General features: G+C 39.6%; 1 protein-coding gene across 3 annotated transcripts in view; it reads left to right on the top strand.

Annotated features, from left to right (window-relative positions):
- Iars1 (isoleucyl-tRNA synthetase 1) overlaps window positions 1-9,879 on the top strand; it is a 64,477-nt gene extending 54,598 nt beyond the window's left edge. For all 3 annotated transcript variants that reach the window (XM_026406953.2, XM_026406951.2, XM_077792391.1), the window contains one exon: window positions 4,157-9,879. In XM_026406953.2, the coding sequence (XP_026262738.1) occupies window positions 4,157-4,239 (83 nt within the window). In that variant the 3' untranslated portion in view covers window positions 4,240-9,879. The remainder of the gene's footprint in view (window positions 1-4,156) is intronic.
- Window positions 9,880-17,208: the final 7,329 nt, after the last annotated feature.

The following is a 17,208-nucleotide window of genomic DNA, read 5'->3' as shown; positions in this document are numbered from 1 at the left end:
CTAACTACAGTATAATTTTTTAGAAATAATAATTGAAAGGGTAATTACTTTTTGCTTTGAAAATAATTTACAAATATAGGGCTTCTAGGTAAATGGGCATATTTGCTGATCTAAAATTTGTTCTCTTCCTCAAGAATCAAAATTATCACATTGTAAGATACTAGCCTAAAGGAAACATTTTAACTGACATTACCGTCGGTTACCTCCCTTTTCAACTTATGAAGCTTACTCCCATTTTGTTACTGGCCCATATAACATGAATAGCTAGGTCAGTAGGTGACATCCATTAATTCCGAAAACAAAATCAGAGGACAGCAACTTCCACAAGCTGATGTCTAGCAGCAATGTGTTTTCTCCCCTCGTTTTACCCCTTCATATCACCTCTTTTGTGATTTCAGTTTTGGTGGCACTTTTTGTCAACTTCTCTGTTGACATCATAGCCTTCACTGGAGTTTTGTCATGGAATCCTGCTTATTCACCCAGCACTTCACTTTTGGTGCCTCTGGAGTCATTTCCCAAACAACTTCCCTTCCTGGGATCTGTTCATGGCCATCCTTTTCACCATCCCAACTCAAAATCTCCTGCCCTTCCATCCTTTTGCTTACAAAGCATAAGGCAGGTTTTTCAATCAGGGTTTATGTCTTTTAGCACTTGTGCAAAGTTGCCAGGCATTGTGTGTTCCAAAGTAACCTCTTATCCCTTCTCTAATAATCATCTCTTCCTTGAACTTTGATGAGACATTTTCAAGAGACACCACCCTGCCTCTCTCCTATGTGTTTGTATTTTCCCTCTCTTCATCCTTGTATGCCATAGTCCAGTTTATTTTGGCTGATTTATTCTTTCTTCTCCATAATAAGGTGTTTTTTTCTTGTGGATTCTTTCAAGATTTTTACCATTGTCTTTGATTTTCTGCAGTTCTACTAAGATATGCCTAAGGGTTTATATTTTTTGATAGAAGTCATTGTTTCTATTATAGTGCTGATTTGATTTCTAGCATTTCCTTTTTTAAACATTCTTCATTAATTTCCATCTTTCTGTTTATGTCACTCATTTGTTTTGCTTATTCTATACTGTTTCTGTTGAAGCCCAATTTTAAGGATCACTTAAAATTAAGGAACACTTCTAGTTCCTTGGAGACACTGTTCACCCACACTGTCTTTCAGCTCAGTTGTTTGGGCCATAGAGTGTATTTAGAAAGTTGAGTCCATCATGCCCAAGGCCAGAAATTCCTGGAGGTTCTGCATGTCCCTGTAGGGCTGAGTGACTCCTGCTTTCTGTTCTGGTTTCCTGGGGCCATCACAGTGAACTGCCACTCACTGGGTGGCTTAAGACAACAGAAATTTATTCTTCCACCGTTCTGAAGCCTGAAATCAAGATATCAGTGAAGCTACACTCTCCTAAGGCTGAGGAAAGAATCCTTTCCTTGCAGCCCCATCGCTCCCTGGTCACATTGCTTCCTTCTCTTCTATTTCCTCTTTTTACAAATAAGGTTACATTCACAGCTTCTGGGAAGTTAGAATGTGGATAAGTAGTTGGGGAGGCTATTATTAAACAGTGCATTCTCCCCTCCCACCTTTGGTGAAAGATCTTATTCATATTTATCCCTTTGCTATCTGTTCCTTTTTGAAGTCCCAGTTTCTTGAGGAGGGCTGTTTTAGACGTCCTAGTTGGTGTAGACCAAGAGATTTTTCTAATTTCTCTTTCACAGACTTCAGTACAAAAAGCATTAAGCCATTAGAAACCACCAAAAGATCTTAATAAAGTACAAATCCTTATTTTCTCTTGAGTTCCTCTCTCCCTCCCTTTAATGAAAAGCAGCCAACTCTACCTTAGATTTACTTTCAGTGACTTTCCCTTGTTTTTTATCCTCTCACCTTGTTTAGGGTGTTGTCATCCATTTCACCTGTCTACGTCTATTCTTCCGTCAAAATTGTCTTCATGAACATTCCTGCCATGATGCTGTTCCCCACTCAGAGTCCCCAAGGTCCCCATTGCTTAATACTCCAAGAACTTCAGCTTGGCACACAAGATCCTTCATGTTCTGGGCCTTGTCTGACTTTCCAGTTACGTCTTTGAGTTTTTCCCTCTATCAGGAGGCTGTTTTTACTTTCCCTCCTACACACATGGTTCTTTCACAGTGGTGTGGTGGTAAGAATCATCTGTAGGACATGTAACTTCCTATCATGATAAGCACATTCCTACCTCCTTTTCCTTAGCCCTTGAATCCATTGATCACCACATGCTTCTCAGCCCCACAAAGTTTATTTCTGTACTTGAGTTCTTAGGTATAGAAAGTAGAAGTAATCTAAATGATTGGAATTGGTCACGGATAGAATCATGTCTCTGTGAATTCAATATTTATAATACTACCATGATTCATACAACCAGCGATCTTACCTATACTGTCTTACTCCGTTCCTTTTCTCTGAGGTTAGCCAGGCAAAAGTTTAGTAGCTAAGAGCATAAGGGTGACTTACCCAAGCTTATCACAAAGCTGGGACTTCTTACAGTGCAGTATCTTTTTCAGTCCAGTATCTGTAGTCTCATTTTCATTATAATTTGCCTTTTAAATTTTTTTTCATAAAGTATTAATAACCTAGTAAATTAGACCACAAAATGCTTATAATTTAGAAACTCTTCAGCATCTTCTTGTGTTTAACCCTAAATTCTAAACATCTCCAGATCCTGTCATTACCATTAAGGAGACAGCTTAGAGGGTTTTTCACATCCAGAATTGTCTGCTAAGACCTCAGCTATTTTTGAGAAAGCTGGTTCTTTTCCTTTTTAAATTCAGATCTCATTTTGTCTCAGAGACAAAATGTACCACAGTAGGCAAATAACTTATAAATTTCTTTTTCCTTTCTTTTCTCCCTATAGTTAGTATGTTTTAATACACTGCATCTTTATTATACTTTTAGATGTGCAAAGGTTTCATCATTGGCCATACTGAATCCTGTGTGTTCTTTGACATGAGCGCTTCAGCCTTGGTGACTTCTTTATAGTAACAACATGTCTTAGGCCTGTCGTGTACCCCTGCTCACCCTTACCTGGAATAGATATTCTTCGGATATTCTTCCAGTTATAGAGAGTTTTATTTTAGAAAGCATGTCTGTACTAGTGGGTTGACACTCCTTCTAGACTTTTTCTATTGGTAAAATATATGCTTATGAGGGGAAAAAGCATCTTGGGCAGTACCCAGAGTAAGTCACACTGTAAAGTGAGGAAATGGTCCTTTGGATGTTTCCAGTAGTCTGCCCAAAACTTCTCATTCCAACTGCAAGGAGATAAGGTTCAACTGTGAATCAAAGTAAAGAATCTACACAAGACCACCATCACTTCTGGCACCAACTACAACTTCCAGGGGCAGGGGCATCCCAAATCATCCTCAGGTTCAATAATTTGCCAAAAGGACTCAGAGAAAGGTATTACACCCATGGATTGTCTATTATAGTTGAAGGATACAAATTAGAACCAGCTAAAGAAAGAGATTAATGGGTAGAATCTTACAGGGGTTCAAATGAGAGGCTCCAGGTCCTCTTCTCCTCATGCAGAGGGGAGCTTTTGGGATCATGTCAACTGGCTCTAACACAGAAACATCTTGCAGAAGAGCCAAGTTAAAATTAACCAAAGAGATGCTCAGGGCAGAATTTAGGAAAGAACCAAGTATTTCCATTGTCCTATCCCCAGGGCCAGAATGGCATCAATGTTACCTCCTTCAAATGTGACAGTACAGAGTATTACCAACCAGGGTAGCTCACAAAGCCTTGGTGTCAGTTTTAGTGAGGTTTCATTATATAGGCATGATTTGATTCATTGCTCCCACAGCTGACTGGTTTCTATATCAACTGATACTGTGTGGCTCAGTCCCCACCCTGAATCATACAGTAAGTCTTTCTGGTGTGCCAACTCTACCATGAGTCATCTCATTAGCATCAACTATTGTGTGTGGTCACGTGCTGCCATGAGTGACAAAGACATTCCTATCAGGAAATTCCAAGGATTTAGAGGATAACTTTAGAAGCAGGGACAAAGACAAAATCTTACTTAGGATGAGGCCAGATTTCTTACTACATAGCCAGTTAACATTTTTTAAAATATGTTACTTACTCGTACTAGATAGAATATTGGTTTTTTAAATTTTTTCTTTCCATTCTAGAAATCACAGAAGACATCCCCATGAAGACTTTGAATATGAAGACTGTGTATGTTTCTGTGTTGCCAACAACTGCAGACTTCTAATATTGAATAATCAGTGTGGTTCAGTAAGCCTTTCCCTGACTTAAACCCATCGCCTATACCTGTGTACACATGGACCTGTTGAAGATACTTCCTTCAGGTGCATGTCTGATAGGCCGCTTTGGACCTAAAATTCAAATGGGATTAATTAATTAGCTTGAGACCTCACATAATATTCACACTTAACCTTAAACACCTATGCAGTCACGTTGGGGAAAGGTTATGATATTACCTCAGCACCACAAAGTTTATAGTTTATTTCTCTACTTGAGTTCTTCAGTTACAGAAAGTAGAAGTGATTTAAATGGCACAGTATATATACTTATATGTACATCATTTTGGCCTTTTAAAACTAATTTGAGACCTCTTAAAGAAATGAACATGTTATATATTTCTGCTACCTGGATTTTCCTGGGTAATTTGATGACATATTTTAAGTTTCAGTAAATCAAAATCTCTTTCAGATATGTTTGTTAGAAGTGATTCATTCTCCTATGATTTAATGAAACTGGACTTGTAATCTTTTAAACATATAAAAACTTAATTGTGACTTCTGTATTAAGACAGTGAATTATAAACCTAATATCACCTCTTCCTAAAACCTTGGTTGACAGTTTGAGTCCTTAAAGAAGCATATACCAAAACAAAATTAGATGCACAAACGTGTATTAGAAGAAACGTAAATGAAGGATGACAGGAGACGAGAACAAGCATGGTTACTTCCTACTACAGCATAGGTCTGATTCTTATAAAAAGAGAAAAGGGAGGACGAGTACACAAAAAGCAGTGCAGCTCTGAGGCAATGTAGTCAGGCCAGTGGAGAGTCTCCAGGCAAGTATTCCTGTCATCAGAGTTTAGAGTTTGGTGGAAATTGCCTGCCTTTGTGCCCCATGCCTTGGTGAGTTAGTGTCTAGGAGTAGCCCACAGGAATCATTGCCTTGGCACAAATGCCTTGATGGATCTCAAAATACAACAGCCAGAAGCTGCCAGCCAGCTCACTTCCACATCAGATTCTTTTGAAAAGGACAGTCCGAATGACACATCCTGATGACTGCTACAACAAATGCACTCAAACACACCCACAAAGTTGGAGAAATCAAAGGAAGCAACTACCAGAATTTGGGGAACTGGAAAGCAGATAGATGGGCATTAACTAACTTGTAGACCCAACAAAGCCCAGTTTTAAATAGGCCACAGAGGGATTAAGAAATGTATTTACAGCTCAGAATCCTCAGTACCAATTTCCTCTAGGGCTAAGGATAAAGGCAAGGCATGAAAATAGGGAAGAGTGGCTAGACAACTCTCTACACCCCCACAGTTGGCATGAGAGGGTAATAGAGTATATTAGTCAGCTCTTCATCACTTTGATCAAAATACCTGACATAACCTAATGGAGGAAAAGTTTATTATGGCTCATTTTCAGAGGTTTCAGTGTGGCCGAAACATGACAGAAGGGTGTGTCAGAGCTTAGGAAAGCTACTCCGCTCATAGCAGCTGGAAAGGAGAAAGAGAGGAAGGGCCAGAGATAAGAAGCACCCTTCCAGACATGCCCCTAGTGACCTAATTCCTCCAACAGTGCCCCCATGTAATCCATTCACCTATCAATGGATTATATCCACTGACAGATCAGAAGAGCCCTCATGGTTCAGTCACTTCCCAAAAGCCCCCTCTGAACATTGCTGCACTGTTGTCTAAGTTTGCAACACTTGAGACCTTAGTAGCATTCCAGAGCCAAACTCTAACATAAAGTGAACCTGGATGGTGGAAATCAGTGAGTTGAAAACAAGGGCATTTACAAGTTTGGAAGATTCCCCAAACCAGTCCTAGAAGGATTCAGACCTTACCGAAAGCAGTTATATTCGTGGTTATAACAAATACCCGACAAATAACTGAAGGGGGAGAATTTATTTTGGCTCACTGTTTCAGAGCTTTTGGGACCATGTCAACTGGCTCTAACACAGAAACATCTTGCAGAAGAGCCAGGTTAAAATTAACCAAAGAGATGCTCAGGGCAGAATTTAGGAAAAGGCAGTTGATACTGCCTCTGCCTTGATAGTTTTCTGATGTGATTATACCCCTGCCCTGTACCCTAACCCAGGACTATCCATTATGACCCAAACCCCTGGCAAAGACATGCCTTCCTAGCATAAGATAAGGCCACTTTGCTTTTTATACACTACTGCAATGGAAACAAGATTTATGTGGCTTTATATATACTGCCCACTAAAAGAAGAAAATTGTAAAAATTCTAACACCAGGTATTAGCTAATGGCTCACTGACCAACCTATAATTAAGTTCAAAATTGATAGTTACTGTTTTACTTCGGTGTTGTACATGCCGTGTTAGCTTTCTGTTATTATAACACATACTTGAGTAATCAACTTATAAGGAGAAAAGGCTCATTTTGGGCTCACAACTTCTGTCAGTTTCCATCCCTTCTTGGTTGGCCCGGTTGCTTTTGGGCCTGTGGCAAAGCAGCACATCATGGTGGAGCAAATCCTTTTCCTTTTTTTTTTGTCACCTCATGCCTGGAAGACAAAAAAGGAAGAGGTTGGGGGTCCCACAGTCCCCCTTCAAGGGGCCCATCCCAATGACAAGAAGACTGCCCACCAGGCCTCACCTCTTAACATTCTACCACCTCCCAGTAGTGCCAAGCTGGGAGCTAAGCCTTTAACACATGGCTCTTCGGGTGCCATTAAGATCCAAACTATAGAAGTCCTAATTCTTATTTATGAGACTCGCTCCATAATTACCAGATTTTATAATGAAAGCATCTAACATGGAAGAAAGGTCAAATGGAAAGCAATGAGAACTACCGCCTGCCAAATCTCAGAGGAGAAAACACTCCTGTTGACTTAAAACATAATAGCAGAAATTTTAAAGCTAACAGAATCATTGGAAAGTGATATTAAGAAAATTTTCCAAATGCTGGAATGATTAAAGATGGAAGGTGGGAAAGAAGAGAAACAAATTATTCAGTCCAGGAGGTCCAAGATCCAAATGACAGGAACTCCAGAAAGAACAAAGAAAAGATGGGAACTCGTAAATGTAAATTTCACTGGACGTAAAGGCAACCGAGTGATATCTTCAAGTGCCTAGCACACTGCATAAAAATATATTCCAAGGCTTACAACTGAAATCTTGGAACATAAAGAAGGAAAGAAAAAAAACAGGGTATATTTAAAAGAATACTCAGTAATGTTTTGGTATTCTTAACAGCAACATAGAAAGAAAGAAGAGAACTGTCAAATTCTTAGGGAAAGTTTGTTAGATAAAAGTCTACCTCATCACAATAGCAAATGAGTATAAAGGTAGAATAATGCCTTTCAGACATGGGTTAGGTCTCGTAGGTTATTATCTCCCATGTACTTTCAGAGAGCTATTGCTAATACCATTCTCCAATTAAAGGAAACAAAGTGCTTGGTTGATCCTGAAGCTGGAGTTGGGATATATACAAGATGAGCCTGGAGCATTTCTGCAGAAATAAGAATACTCAAAAGTCAATATGTGTAGAAAGTGACATCAGCAAGAGGGCAGAATAGGAAGCTCCAGACTGATTCTCCCATGGAGATACTGACTTCAAGGTAGATGGACCAAATTGCCTTTGAGAATTCTAGAAACTGGTCAAGAGGTTTTCCCTTTCAGGAGGGAAAGGGTAAAGGAGCATGTATGAACAATGTTCTGGTTTATAGTGAGTCTGCCCAAAGGACTGACTTTGGACAGTGTGGCTTGGCAGCTCTGACAGGAACAGTGTGCTATTTTGGTTGCCTGGGGTATCTGCTGCAGTCATGTTGCAGCTCCAGAGAGACTGCAGGACCACAGACAGACACCAGGGGGAGCAAGATATGACTTAAAATGGCAAATCTGGAAGTTTACACACTCAAATCTAATGGGTACAGTAAAGAAATCAAAAGGAGACAGAAGCAAGGTTCAGAGGCAAAAATGGCTGCTCATCTTAACTGTCAGTTTTATTTATACCATTAGGTTACATTAGGTCATAATGTAAGATGTTTTTGCTTATGATATGTGCTCCTGCCAAGCATACATTGGTTTTCTTAAGAGTTCCTGGGGAACACTGCAAAATGTTCCAGCTGTCGGAAACAAGATGTCTATTCTCCAGGAGTTTGCTCACCAGAGAAACTCTATCCTATATATTCCCACAGTCAGAACTCTTACAGTTCTAGAAAACGTTTGAGAGGCCCTAAAAATCTAGCTGGACTAGCTGTGAAGATATCACCCTATACTAAGCCAATCTGTAAAGACTGGGAGAAGTGGCAGGGTTGGTTTTTTTATTTTTTGTTTTTCCGATTCCTAACAGCATTTATTAAGTGGGTGGCAGTTTTTTCACAAGCCCAGATCTCAGCAAAAGAGCACAAGGCATACATGAAATAGAAAAACATGGCTCAACCAAGGAGCAAAATAAATCTCCAGAAGCCATCCCTAAAGAAATGGAGATCTGTGTATTATCTGACAAGGAATTCAAAATAACCATGTTAAAGATGCTTAATGAGCTAAAGTACACAAATAAATGAAATTTGCAAACAATGCATGCATGAACAAAATGAATGTATGAGCATGAGAAACTATAAAAAGGAACCAAACGTTTTAGAAATGAAGAATACAGTAACAGAATTGAAAAGCAACAAGAGTTCAGCAATAGACTTGGTCAAGGAGAAAACACAATAAACTGAAGACATGTCATTTGAAATTATTGAACGAGAGGAGTGAAGGAGGGATAGTAAAGGGGACAGAGCTTAAGTAACTTTAACCTGATACCTAAGACAATATAGAAAACAGACTAGCACCCATGGTATATACCATGACTAAGTGGGATTTATTTCTGGAAAGCAAGAATGTTTCAGCACATGAAAATCAATCCTATGATATACCACACTACCTGAACAGGAAGTGGGGAACCACATAACCATCTCAATAGCTGCAGAAAACATTTCACAAAATCCAGCCTTTCATGATGCAAACAATAAATTGGGAACACAAGGAAAATCCCTGGACATGATAAAGGCCACATATAAAAAGCCCACAGCTGAAATCAACATTGAAAACTGAAATTTTTTCCTCTAAAGTAGGAACAACAAAAAGCAAACTTTGTTCACTTTTCCCTATTCACAAAAGGAATATATTGGCCCCTGGGGCATTCTACCACTGAGCTACATCCCCAGCCATTTTTATTTTAAGACAGGGGAGTCAGCCTCAAACTTATGATCCTCCTGCTTCACAACTTCTATTCAACATAGTTCTAGAAGTTCTAGCCAGAGCAGTTTTACAAGAAGAAACAAAAGATATCCAGATAGGAAAGGAAGAAGTAAAGTTATGTTTGTATTTTTATTTTTTAGTGGGGGTGGTAGAACCCAGGGCCTCACACATGGCGAGACAACTGTTCTGCCACTGAACTGCATCCCCATCCCTTTTTATTTTTGAGACAGTGTCTCACTGAGTTGCCCAGACTGTCCTTGAACCTGTGATCCTCTTGCCTCAGTCTCCTGAGTACCTGGAATTACAGGTATACACCAGCATGACCACTTGCAGCTGTTTTTGATATAATCTTGTACGTAGAAACCCCCAAAGAAACAATGCCCCTCCTCAAAAAAAAAAAAACTGTTAAAACTAATAAATTCAGAAAAGTTTAAGGATTCAGAATCAACATTAAAAAATTATTTGCATTTCTATACAATGAGAAACCCCCAAAATAAATTAAGAACATAAATCTAGGAACTGAGGTTGTAGCTCAGCGGAAGAGCACTCGCCTAGCATATGTGAGGCCCTGGGTTCGATCCTCAGTAACACATAAAAATAAACAAAATAAAGATACATTTTTTTAAAAGAATATAATTCTATTTGCAATAGCATTGAAAAGAATAAAGCACTTAGGAATAACAATCAAGAAAACAGAAGACTTTCTACAGCAAAAACTACAAAGAATTGCTGAAAGTTCGTAAATTAGAAAAATAAATGAAAAGACACCTCATGTTTGTGGATAGAAAGACAGTATTTTTAAAATATCCATACTTTGCCATGTGATTTACAGATTAAATGCAATCCCTATCAATTTTTTACAGAATAAAATAATCCTAAAATTCTTACAGAATTTCAAGGAACTCTGCCTAGTCAAAACAGTCATGAAAAAAATAATAATAATAAAGCTGGAGGACTCACACTTTCTGATTTCAGTACACCTTTCAAAACTATGGTAATCATTGTGGTACCACATCTATTGAAATGTTTCAAAATGAATCTCTTTTCACTGAACAACAACTACCTGTTTACTCTCCTTGCAGCGCTTAATAGGTACCATTCTACTTTCTGTTTCCATGAGTTGAATACTATAGATATTTCATATAAGTGGAATCATGCAGTATTTGATTGAGAAGTCTTGACTGGCTTATTAGCAAAATGTCCTCATGGTTCATCCATGATGTAGCACACGACTGGATTTCCTTCCTTTTTAATAAAGGCTGAATTATATACCATGGTATATACCACATTTTCTTCATCCACTTGATAATGGATATTTGGGTGCTTACACCTCTGGGGCTATTGTGAGTAATGTTGCAGTGAGCATGGATGTGCAAACATCCCTTCAAGATCCTGCTTTTCATCTTTTGGATATATACCCGAACTGAGCTATCTGGATCATAAGGTGATTCCATTTTTAGTGTTTTGAGGAACAACTATGCTGTTTGTCATAGCAGCTGCTGTACTTGCTGTGCTGAGTGGTTCAGGGCATATATACATGTGCATATTTGTTTCTTTTTTCCTTCATTTTCAGTATTTTTTTCCTTTTTTAAAATATTTTTTTTAGTTGTAGATGGACACAATACCTTTATTTATTTTTATGTGGTGCTGAGGATTGAACCCAGGGCCTCACACATGGGAGGCGAGCACTCTACCACTGAGCCACAACCCCAGTCCCTTCAGCATTTTTAATGTAGTTAATTTTCCTTGCTTTGTCTTTTGAGGGTTTGCATTTTTTGATTTGTATGGTTTGGGTTTGTTTTGTAGTGTTTTCATTTTGTTTCTCTTATTTCTCTTTTTCTCATTTCTTATACTAATAGCCAAATTTGATTGCTCTGTCTTCCCCTCTCCCATTACTTTGTTTCTCCTGTATCTTCCTTTCTGAAACCATCACCTGCTACATCTCTTCTGCATTCTCTGTTCACTTTTTGAAAATGTAAGACTGTACCCGAAAAGGCCCACACATAAGAGCCCAAGAAATTTCCCTCCCAAGAGTTACATAAAACCCAATACAGGAGTACAACAAATATGGGAAAAGAACAGGTAACATAAGTAGAATTACAGACAGAAATCACTTAGTTAACTCAATAGATGCAGAAAAGGTCTTTGGCAAAATTTAGTACCCATTCTTTGTGAGAACACTGAAGGAACTGAGTAGATAAGGAACCTACTTCAACATCATAAAAACTATATATGGAAACCCCAAAACCAACCTCATGGGAAATTGAAAGCATTTCCTTTAATATCTGGGACAAGAATGTCCACTCTTACACTCCTATTTAATATAATGCTAAAAATTCTAGCCAGAGGGCTGGGGTTATGGCTCAGCGGTAGAGCACCTGACTTGCACGTGTGAGACCCTGGGTTCGATCCTCGGCACCACATAAAAATAAACAAAGACATTGTGCCCAAGTATAATTTTTAAATTCTAGCCAGAGTAGTTAGGCAAGAGAAGGGGAAAAGAAGAAGTCAAAATATCACTGTTTTGCAGATGCTATGATCCTTTACCTAGAAGATCCAAAAAGCTCTAACAAAAGACTGCTAAAAAATTTTGCAAAGTAGCAGTTTACAAAATCAAATACAGAAGTCAATAACTTTCTTATATACCAATAATGAATCTGAGAAAGAATATAGAGAGCTCTTACAACTCAGTGCTAATTATTTTAATTGTGCTAATTATTTGAACATTTTACCAAAGATACAAGTGGTAATAAGCATGTGAACGGTGATCAGCATCATGAGTCACTGAGGAACGGAAATTAAATAAGGTTACAATGAATTACACAGCCACTAAAATGGCTAAAAAGTTCATGTCTGACCATATCATGTTTTGGTAAGAACATGAGAACAAATGGGCCTCTCTCACAGTGCTGTTGGGAATGTGAAATGGTCCCATTTATTTAAAAAACAGTTTGGCAGTTTCTTCAACAGGTAAATACAGGCTTCTAGTCAAGACAAGATGGCCTAGACCTTGTTTTCTTGCAGTAATATTATGTTGCCTCAGCATCCATTTTTTTTATACTTGCCAATATTTTTTATTTGTTTTAACTAGTTATATATGACAGGAGAATGCAATTTGACCCATTGTACACAAATGGAGCATAACTTCCAACTCCTCTGGCTGTAGGTGGTTCAGCATCCATTTTGAATATAAGTTTAGCTCTTGTAGCAGAAACAGAGCTTAGTTAACTCATAGGGCAGCTTTCAGTCCTCCATCTTTGCCCAGTTCTTCAGTGTAGTCAGTCCAGATACCAGCCTCATATCCTCTCCTAGTGACCCCTTCCTGTGGGACAGCTAGATTCCACCTACTTGACTGCCCCCACTGACCCCCTCACTGCACATCGACTGCCCAGATCTGCCCCAGTGACCACATCTCAATCACAGCATGAGTTCATTCCTGCTTGCTTTAAACCCAGCAATTAGAACTCTCCATGGGAAACCAGCTTGGGTCTCGATCTGGACCCCAGTAAAGGCTTTGGCTCGAAGGCCTCCTTCTCTCTTGCTCCCCACCCACTGGTGGAAGGTGTGCTTTCAGATGGCTCCCTGCTCTCCTCTCATAGATCTGAATCATTAGACACTTCTGTTGTTCCAGTGTCATGTTGTGCTGCCTCTCTGTGTCTCCTCTGCCTAACACTCAACCCTAACTCTCCTCCAGAGGGACTATCTTGGTGAAATAAATTGGACACAGGCCAGACAAGAGCCACAATGGTGTCTGCCATATATACAAGTTTCTGGCAAGAGGGCCACCTGGTCAAGGTCTGACGCTCAGGCTGCAGCCATCAGCCGAGATAAAGAAGTGTCCTGTGAAGGGCACACCGTCTACATCCATGACCACCTGCCTTCGAGTCACTTCAGAGCGGGACTAGAGCTTAGACATCAGGACCAGAGAGAGACATCAGGACCAAATTAGAAGGAGAAATGACAATAAGAGCAACAACTATAAACCATGAAAATAACCAAAGGCAACCAGAGGAGGACTCTGGGAGGCAGTCAAAGCAAGGTGAACTGGTTCAGGAGCCAAGACTAGAACAACAACATAGTTATAAGGTGTCCTCAATCTCCCCATCCAACAGAAGATGGCTTAGACCCCAAATTGCCTGACCCCATCCAACACATGTAGGCTCATAGCCCCCACAGGACAAACAGGAGTTCCTCTGACACACCAGCCATAGCCAGACAAGGGAGCCCAGCCGACTGCAGGCAGCAAGGGGAAGTGTTCCTTTCCCACTGGGCCTGAGAGTCCCCTCTCCTGACCAGAGACCTGGCATGACAAGGTCACTCACCGATAGGCTCATCCTCTCAGGGGCACCCAGTCAGGGCAGTCTAGGGCAGCCTCTTTGTCTGTATTGCCTGAGATACCCCTCCTCTCACCAGGGGTGGCTGGGTGGCAGGGGGTGGGTTTCACCATAGCAAACAATTGTGCTGATCTCTGTCTCCACAGATAGAAGGGATCCTCGCACAAGCAGGGACACAAAGCCTTTGTCCTCAAAGACCAAGAAAAACCCTTTCCCCAGTATCCTTCCGTGGGAAGAGTCATTTTGTCTTTTCAGGAACCAATGGAAGCCCCAGTGACACCAATTAAACAGACCAAAATGAAACCACAAAGGCTCTGAAAATAAAATTGTTAGTGAACTGCTGGCCACAAACGAACAGGGTACTTGTCTGCTGAAAGGCCTGAACAGACCCAGAGTCGCCTAACGATGGAAAATCACTGTTCAAGCCAAGAAAAGCACATGTTACATGAGAAAAGTAAATCAACTGACATCAAATTGACTAAAGTGTTGGAATTATCTGGTAAAAATTCTAAGGCAGCTATTGAAAAATTGCTTCAACAAATAATTCAATTTTTTTTTCACATTTGTCAAGGTGTTTATTGTAAATATTTTGTTAGATAAGGCATACATTTTGGGAAAAAAATCTGTTCAAGGTTCACTACTAGTATGAGTTTTCAGATGTTCAATGAATTTAAAATTTGAATAGTTTTGAAAATATTAACTTTTTAGAATTTCTGGGCACAATGAATTCTCCAAAAATCAGTAGTGTTTAAGAATCATGTAACTTTGCTTAAGAAACATGTGACTTTGCTTATCTTGAGAAAATGAGACAAAAAAATTAAGCAAAGAAATAAAAGTTATGAAAAAGGAGCCAAATTTAAGTTATAGAACTAAAAAATACAAAATGATGTCTATTTTACATCAATATTCAATGTATAACTGGAAATTTAAGCCAGTGAAATAAGAAAAGGAAATAAAAAGCATATACATAAGAAAGAAATATAAAAAGAAAGAAAGAAAATTATCCCTATTTCCAGATGATATGACTGCATATTTCTAAGTTCTGAGGAATCTACCAAAATACCTAGAACTGGGCTGGGGTTGTAGTTCAGTGGCTGAGCACTTGCCTCGCATGTGTGAAGCACCACCTTAAAAAAATAAATAAATAAATAAATAAATAAAAGATATTGTGACCATCTACAACTAAAAAAAATCCTAGAACTAATTACCAAGCACAACATGTTCTTTGAATACAAGATCACCACAGAAAAAGTCAATTTCATATCTGTATACTAACAGAATACACATGGAAATCAACACTAAATCTGAATGCTATTTGTAATTGCTTCAAAGAAAATGCATGACAAGAACCTGGAAATGGAATTCTGTAAGCTCAAAAAGAAAGAGTACCAAGAAGAGTATACTCATGTTAGGCAATTTACACATGCCAACTGCCCAGTTTTCAAACAGGAAGAATGTTCCAGGCTCATCTATAATCCCAGTGGCTCCAGAGGCTGAGGCAGGAGGATTGGGAGTTCAAAACCAGTCTCAGCAAAAGTGAGGCACTTTAAGCAACTCAATGACACCCTGTCTCTAAATAAAATACAAAAATAAGGCTGGGATGTGGCTCAGTGGTTGAGTGCCCCTGGTACCAAAAAAAAAAAAAAAAAAAAACAGAGTGTTTTTTGTTTTTTGGCTTTTGGTGCTGAGGATTAAACCCAGGACCTCCAGTATGCAATGCAAGCATTTCACCAGTGAGCTATGTTTAAATAGGTCTACCAATCTGCCAAGTGACAGGACCTAAGAGAATAAAAAGACTATGCCATTAAAATTAGCTGCCAAGTCGAGAAATGAAAAACATTAAGCATCCTAAGTCCAGGTAGCAGGCATCAGCAGCAATTTCCAGTTGCTGACATGGCATAAAGAAAATTCTGAAGGAAGAAATATCTGGACGGCAAAATGCCAATCTGCTGGAAGAACTCAGAGTTTCATTTCAAATGCTCATCTCCAAATCCCAAATGTGGTTGCTGATAACTTCTCCACCAAGGGTATGCATCAAGTAGTTTTTGGAGGACTATGGAAAGCACATAGTAGAAGGTGACAAGAGTGAAGTTGGAAGTAGAGAAATTTTATCATTCTCAAATTTGTAGTGTAGACAAGAGGTGAGGGTGTCAATACATGGCAGAAACAAAAAGATGCAAATTGGGTTAGACAGCCACCTTGGAATCACAGCTCCTGTGAAAGAAGGAGGGAAAAGAGGAGAAAGAGAACAGGGAGAGGAGGAAGGGAGAGGAGGGACAGATTATCCAACCCAAAACTGACCTACTGTTAGCCCCCAAATGCTCAATTAACTCCCTAAATAAATGCAGTTTCCTGGATAACGTATTGAGAGAATCTATTACCCAAATCTTTCCTCCTTTATTGGGCTGTGAAGTATTGACTTACTTCTCCTGTATTTCAGGAAGTGCCCCACATTCTAATGTATTAGAGATAGAGTCTGTTCATCTTGCCTACACTATTCATGCATCTGGGCTCACACAAGTGGGGAGTCAGCCTGGTGCCCTGGTTTTGGACTACCAAGTAGTTGTTCCCAAGCTGGCCTGAGAGGAAAAGAGGTGAAATAATGGCAACTCCTTGCCTTCCCCCAGTATAATGTTCCTATATGAACATTTCCACTTTACTATGGAACTTCTGAGCACTGTTTTCCTTACTAGTTTTTCTCTGTTAACTGTTTTTCTTCAAAACATCATGACTATTTCAGATTTCAAGAATATTTTATGTCCTTCAGTTTTAGGGGCCATCTTAATTAATACTAAACAGCAAGCTATTAATGATCTCCCAAGGGTCATGTATTCTACCAAAGCTTCTGGAGAATTTTTCTGTTTCGAAAATCCCAGAAGTGGACTGGACACTAGGTGGCACTCATGAGCTTTCTCCATAAACCCTAGTCTCTGGAAGTGCTCCATGAGCCATGTCGTGGGTCACACAGTGCTGTTGTACAAAAGAATTTGTTGGTACCAGCATTTGGGTTGTCCTTATCACTAGTATCAGAAATATTGTCACTGTAATGCTACCAGGTGTCCTACAGTTCATTTATGACACTAACTACCTGTAGGTGGAAGTGCATTACTACCTAGGTAAAGCAAGGGCTCAGAGCCACCAGACTGTGCCCCCTCCTGGGTCACCTGGGTACCCACACTTCTGTTCTTGGCTAATTGGAGCCTCACAGAACTCCCTCTACAGGTTCAGTCATTTGCTATGGCAGTTCACAGAAGTCAGGAGCACTTATGTTTGCCGGTTTATTATAAAGAATACAGATGAACAGCCGGATAAAGAGGAATGCAGGGCCAAGTCTGAAAGGGTCCTGAGTACAGAAGTTTCTGTTCCGGTGAAGTTGAAGTGTGCCCCCGGTCCTGGCAGCTGAACTCCCGTCTTTCAGGGATT

This window comes from Urocitellus parryii, chromosome 13, assembly GCF_045843805.1.
Source record: "Urocitellus parryii isolate mUroPar1 chromosome 13, mUroPar1.hap1, whole genome shotgun sequence".
Classification (NCBI taxonomy): Eukaryota; Metazoa; Chordata; class Mammalia; order Rodentia; family Sciuridae; genus Urocitellus; species Urocitellus parryii.
Note: the sequence above shows the minus strand (reverse complement) of the source record. Positions and strands in the feature narration are given on the sequence as shown.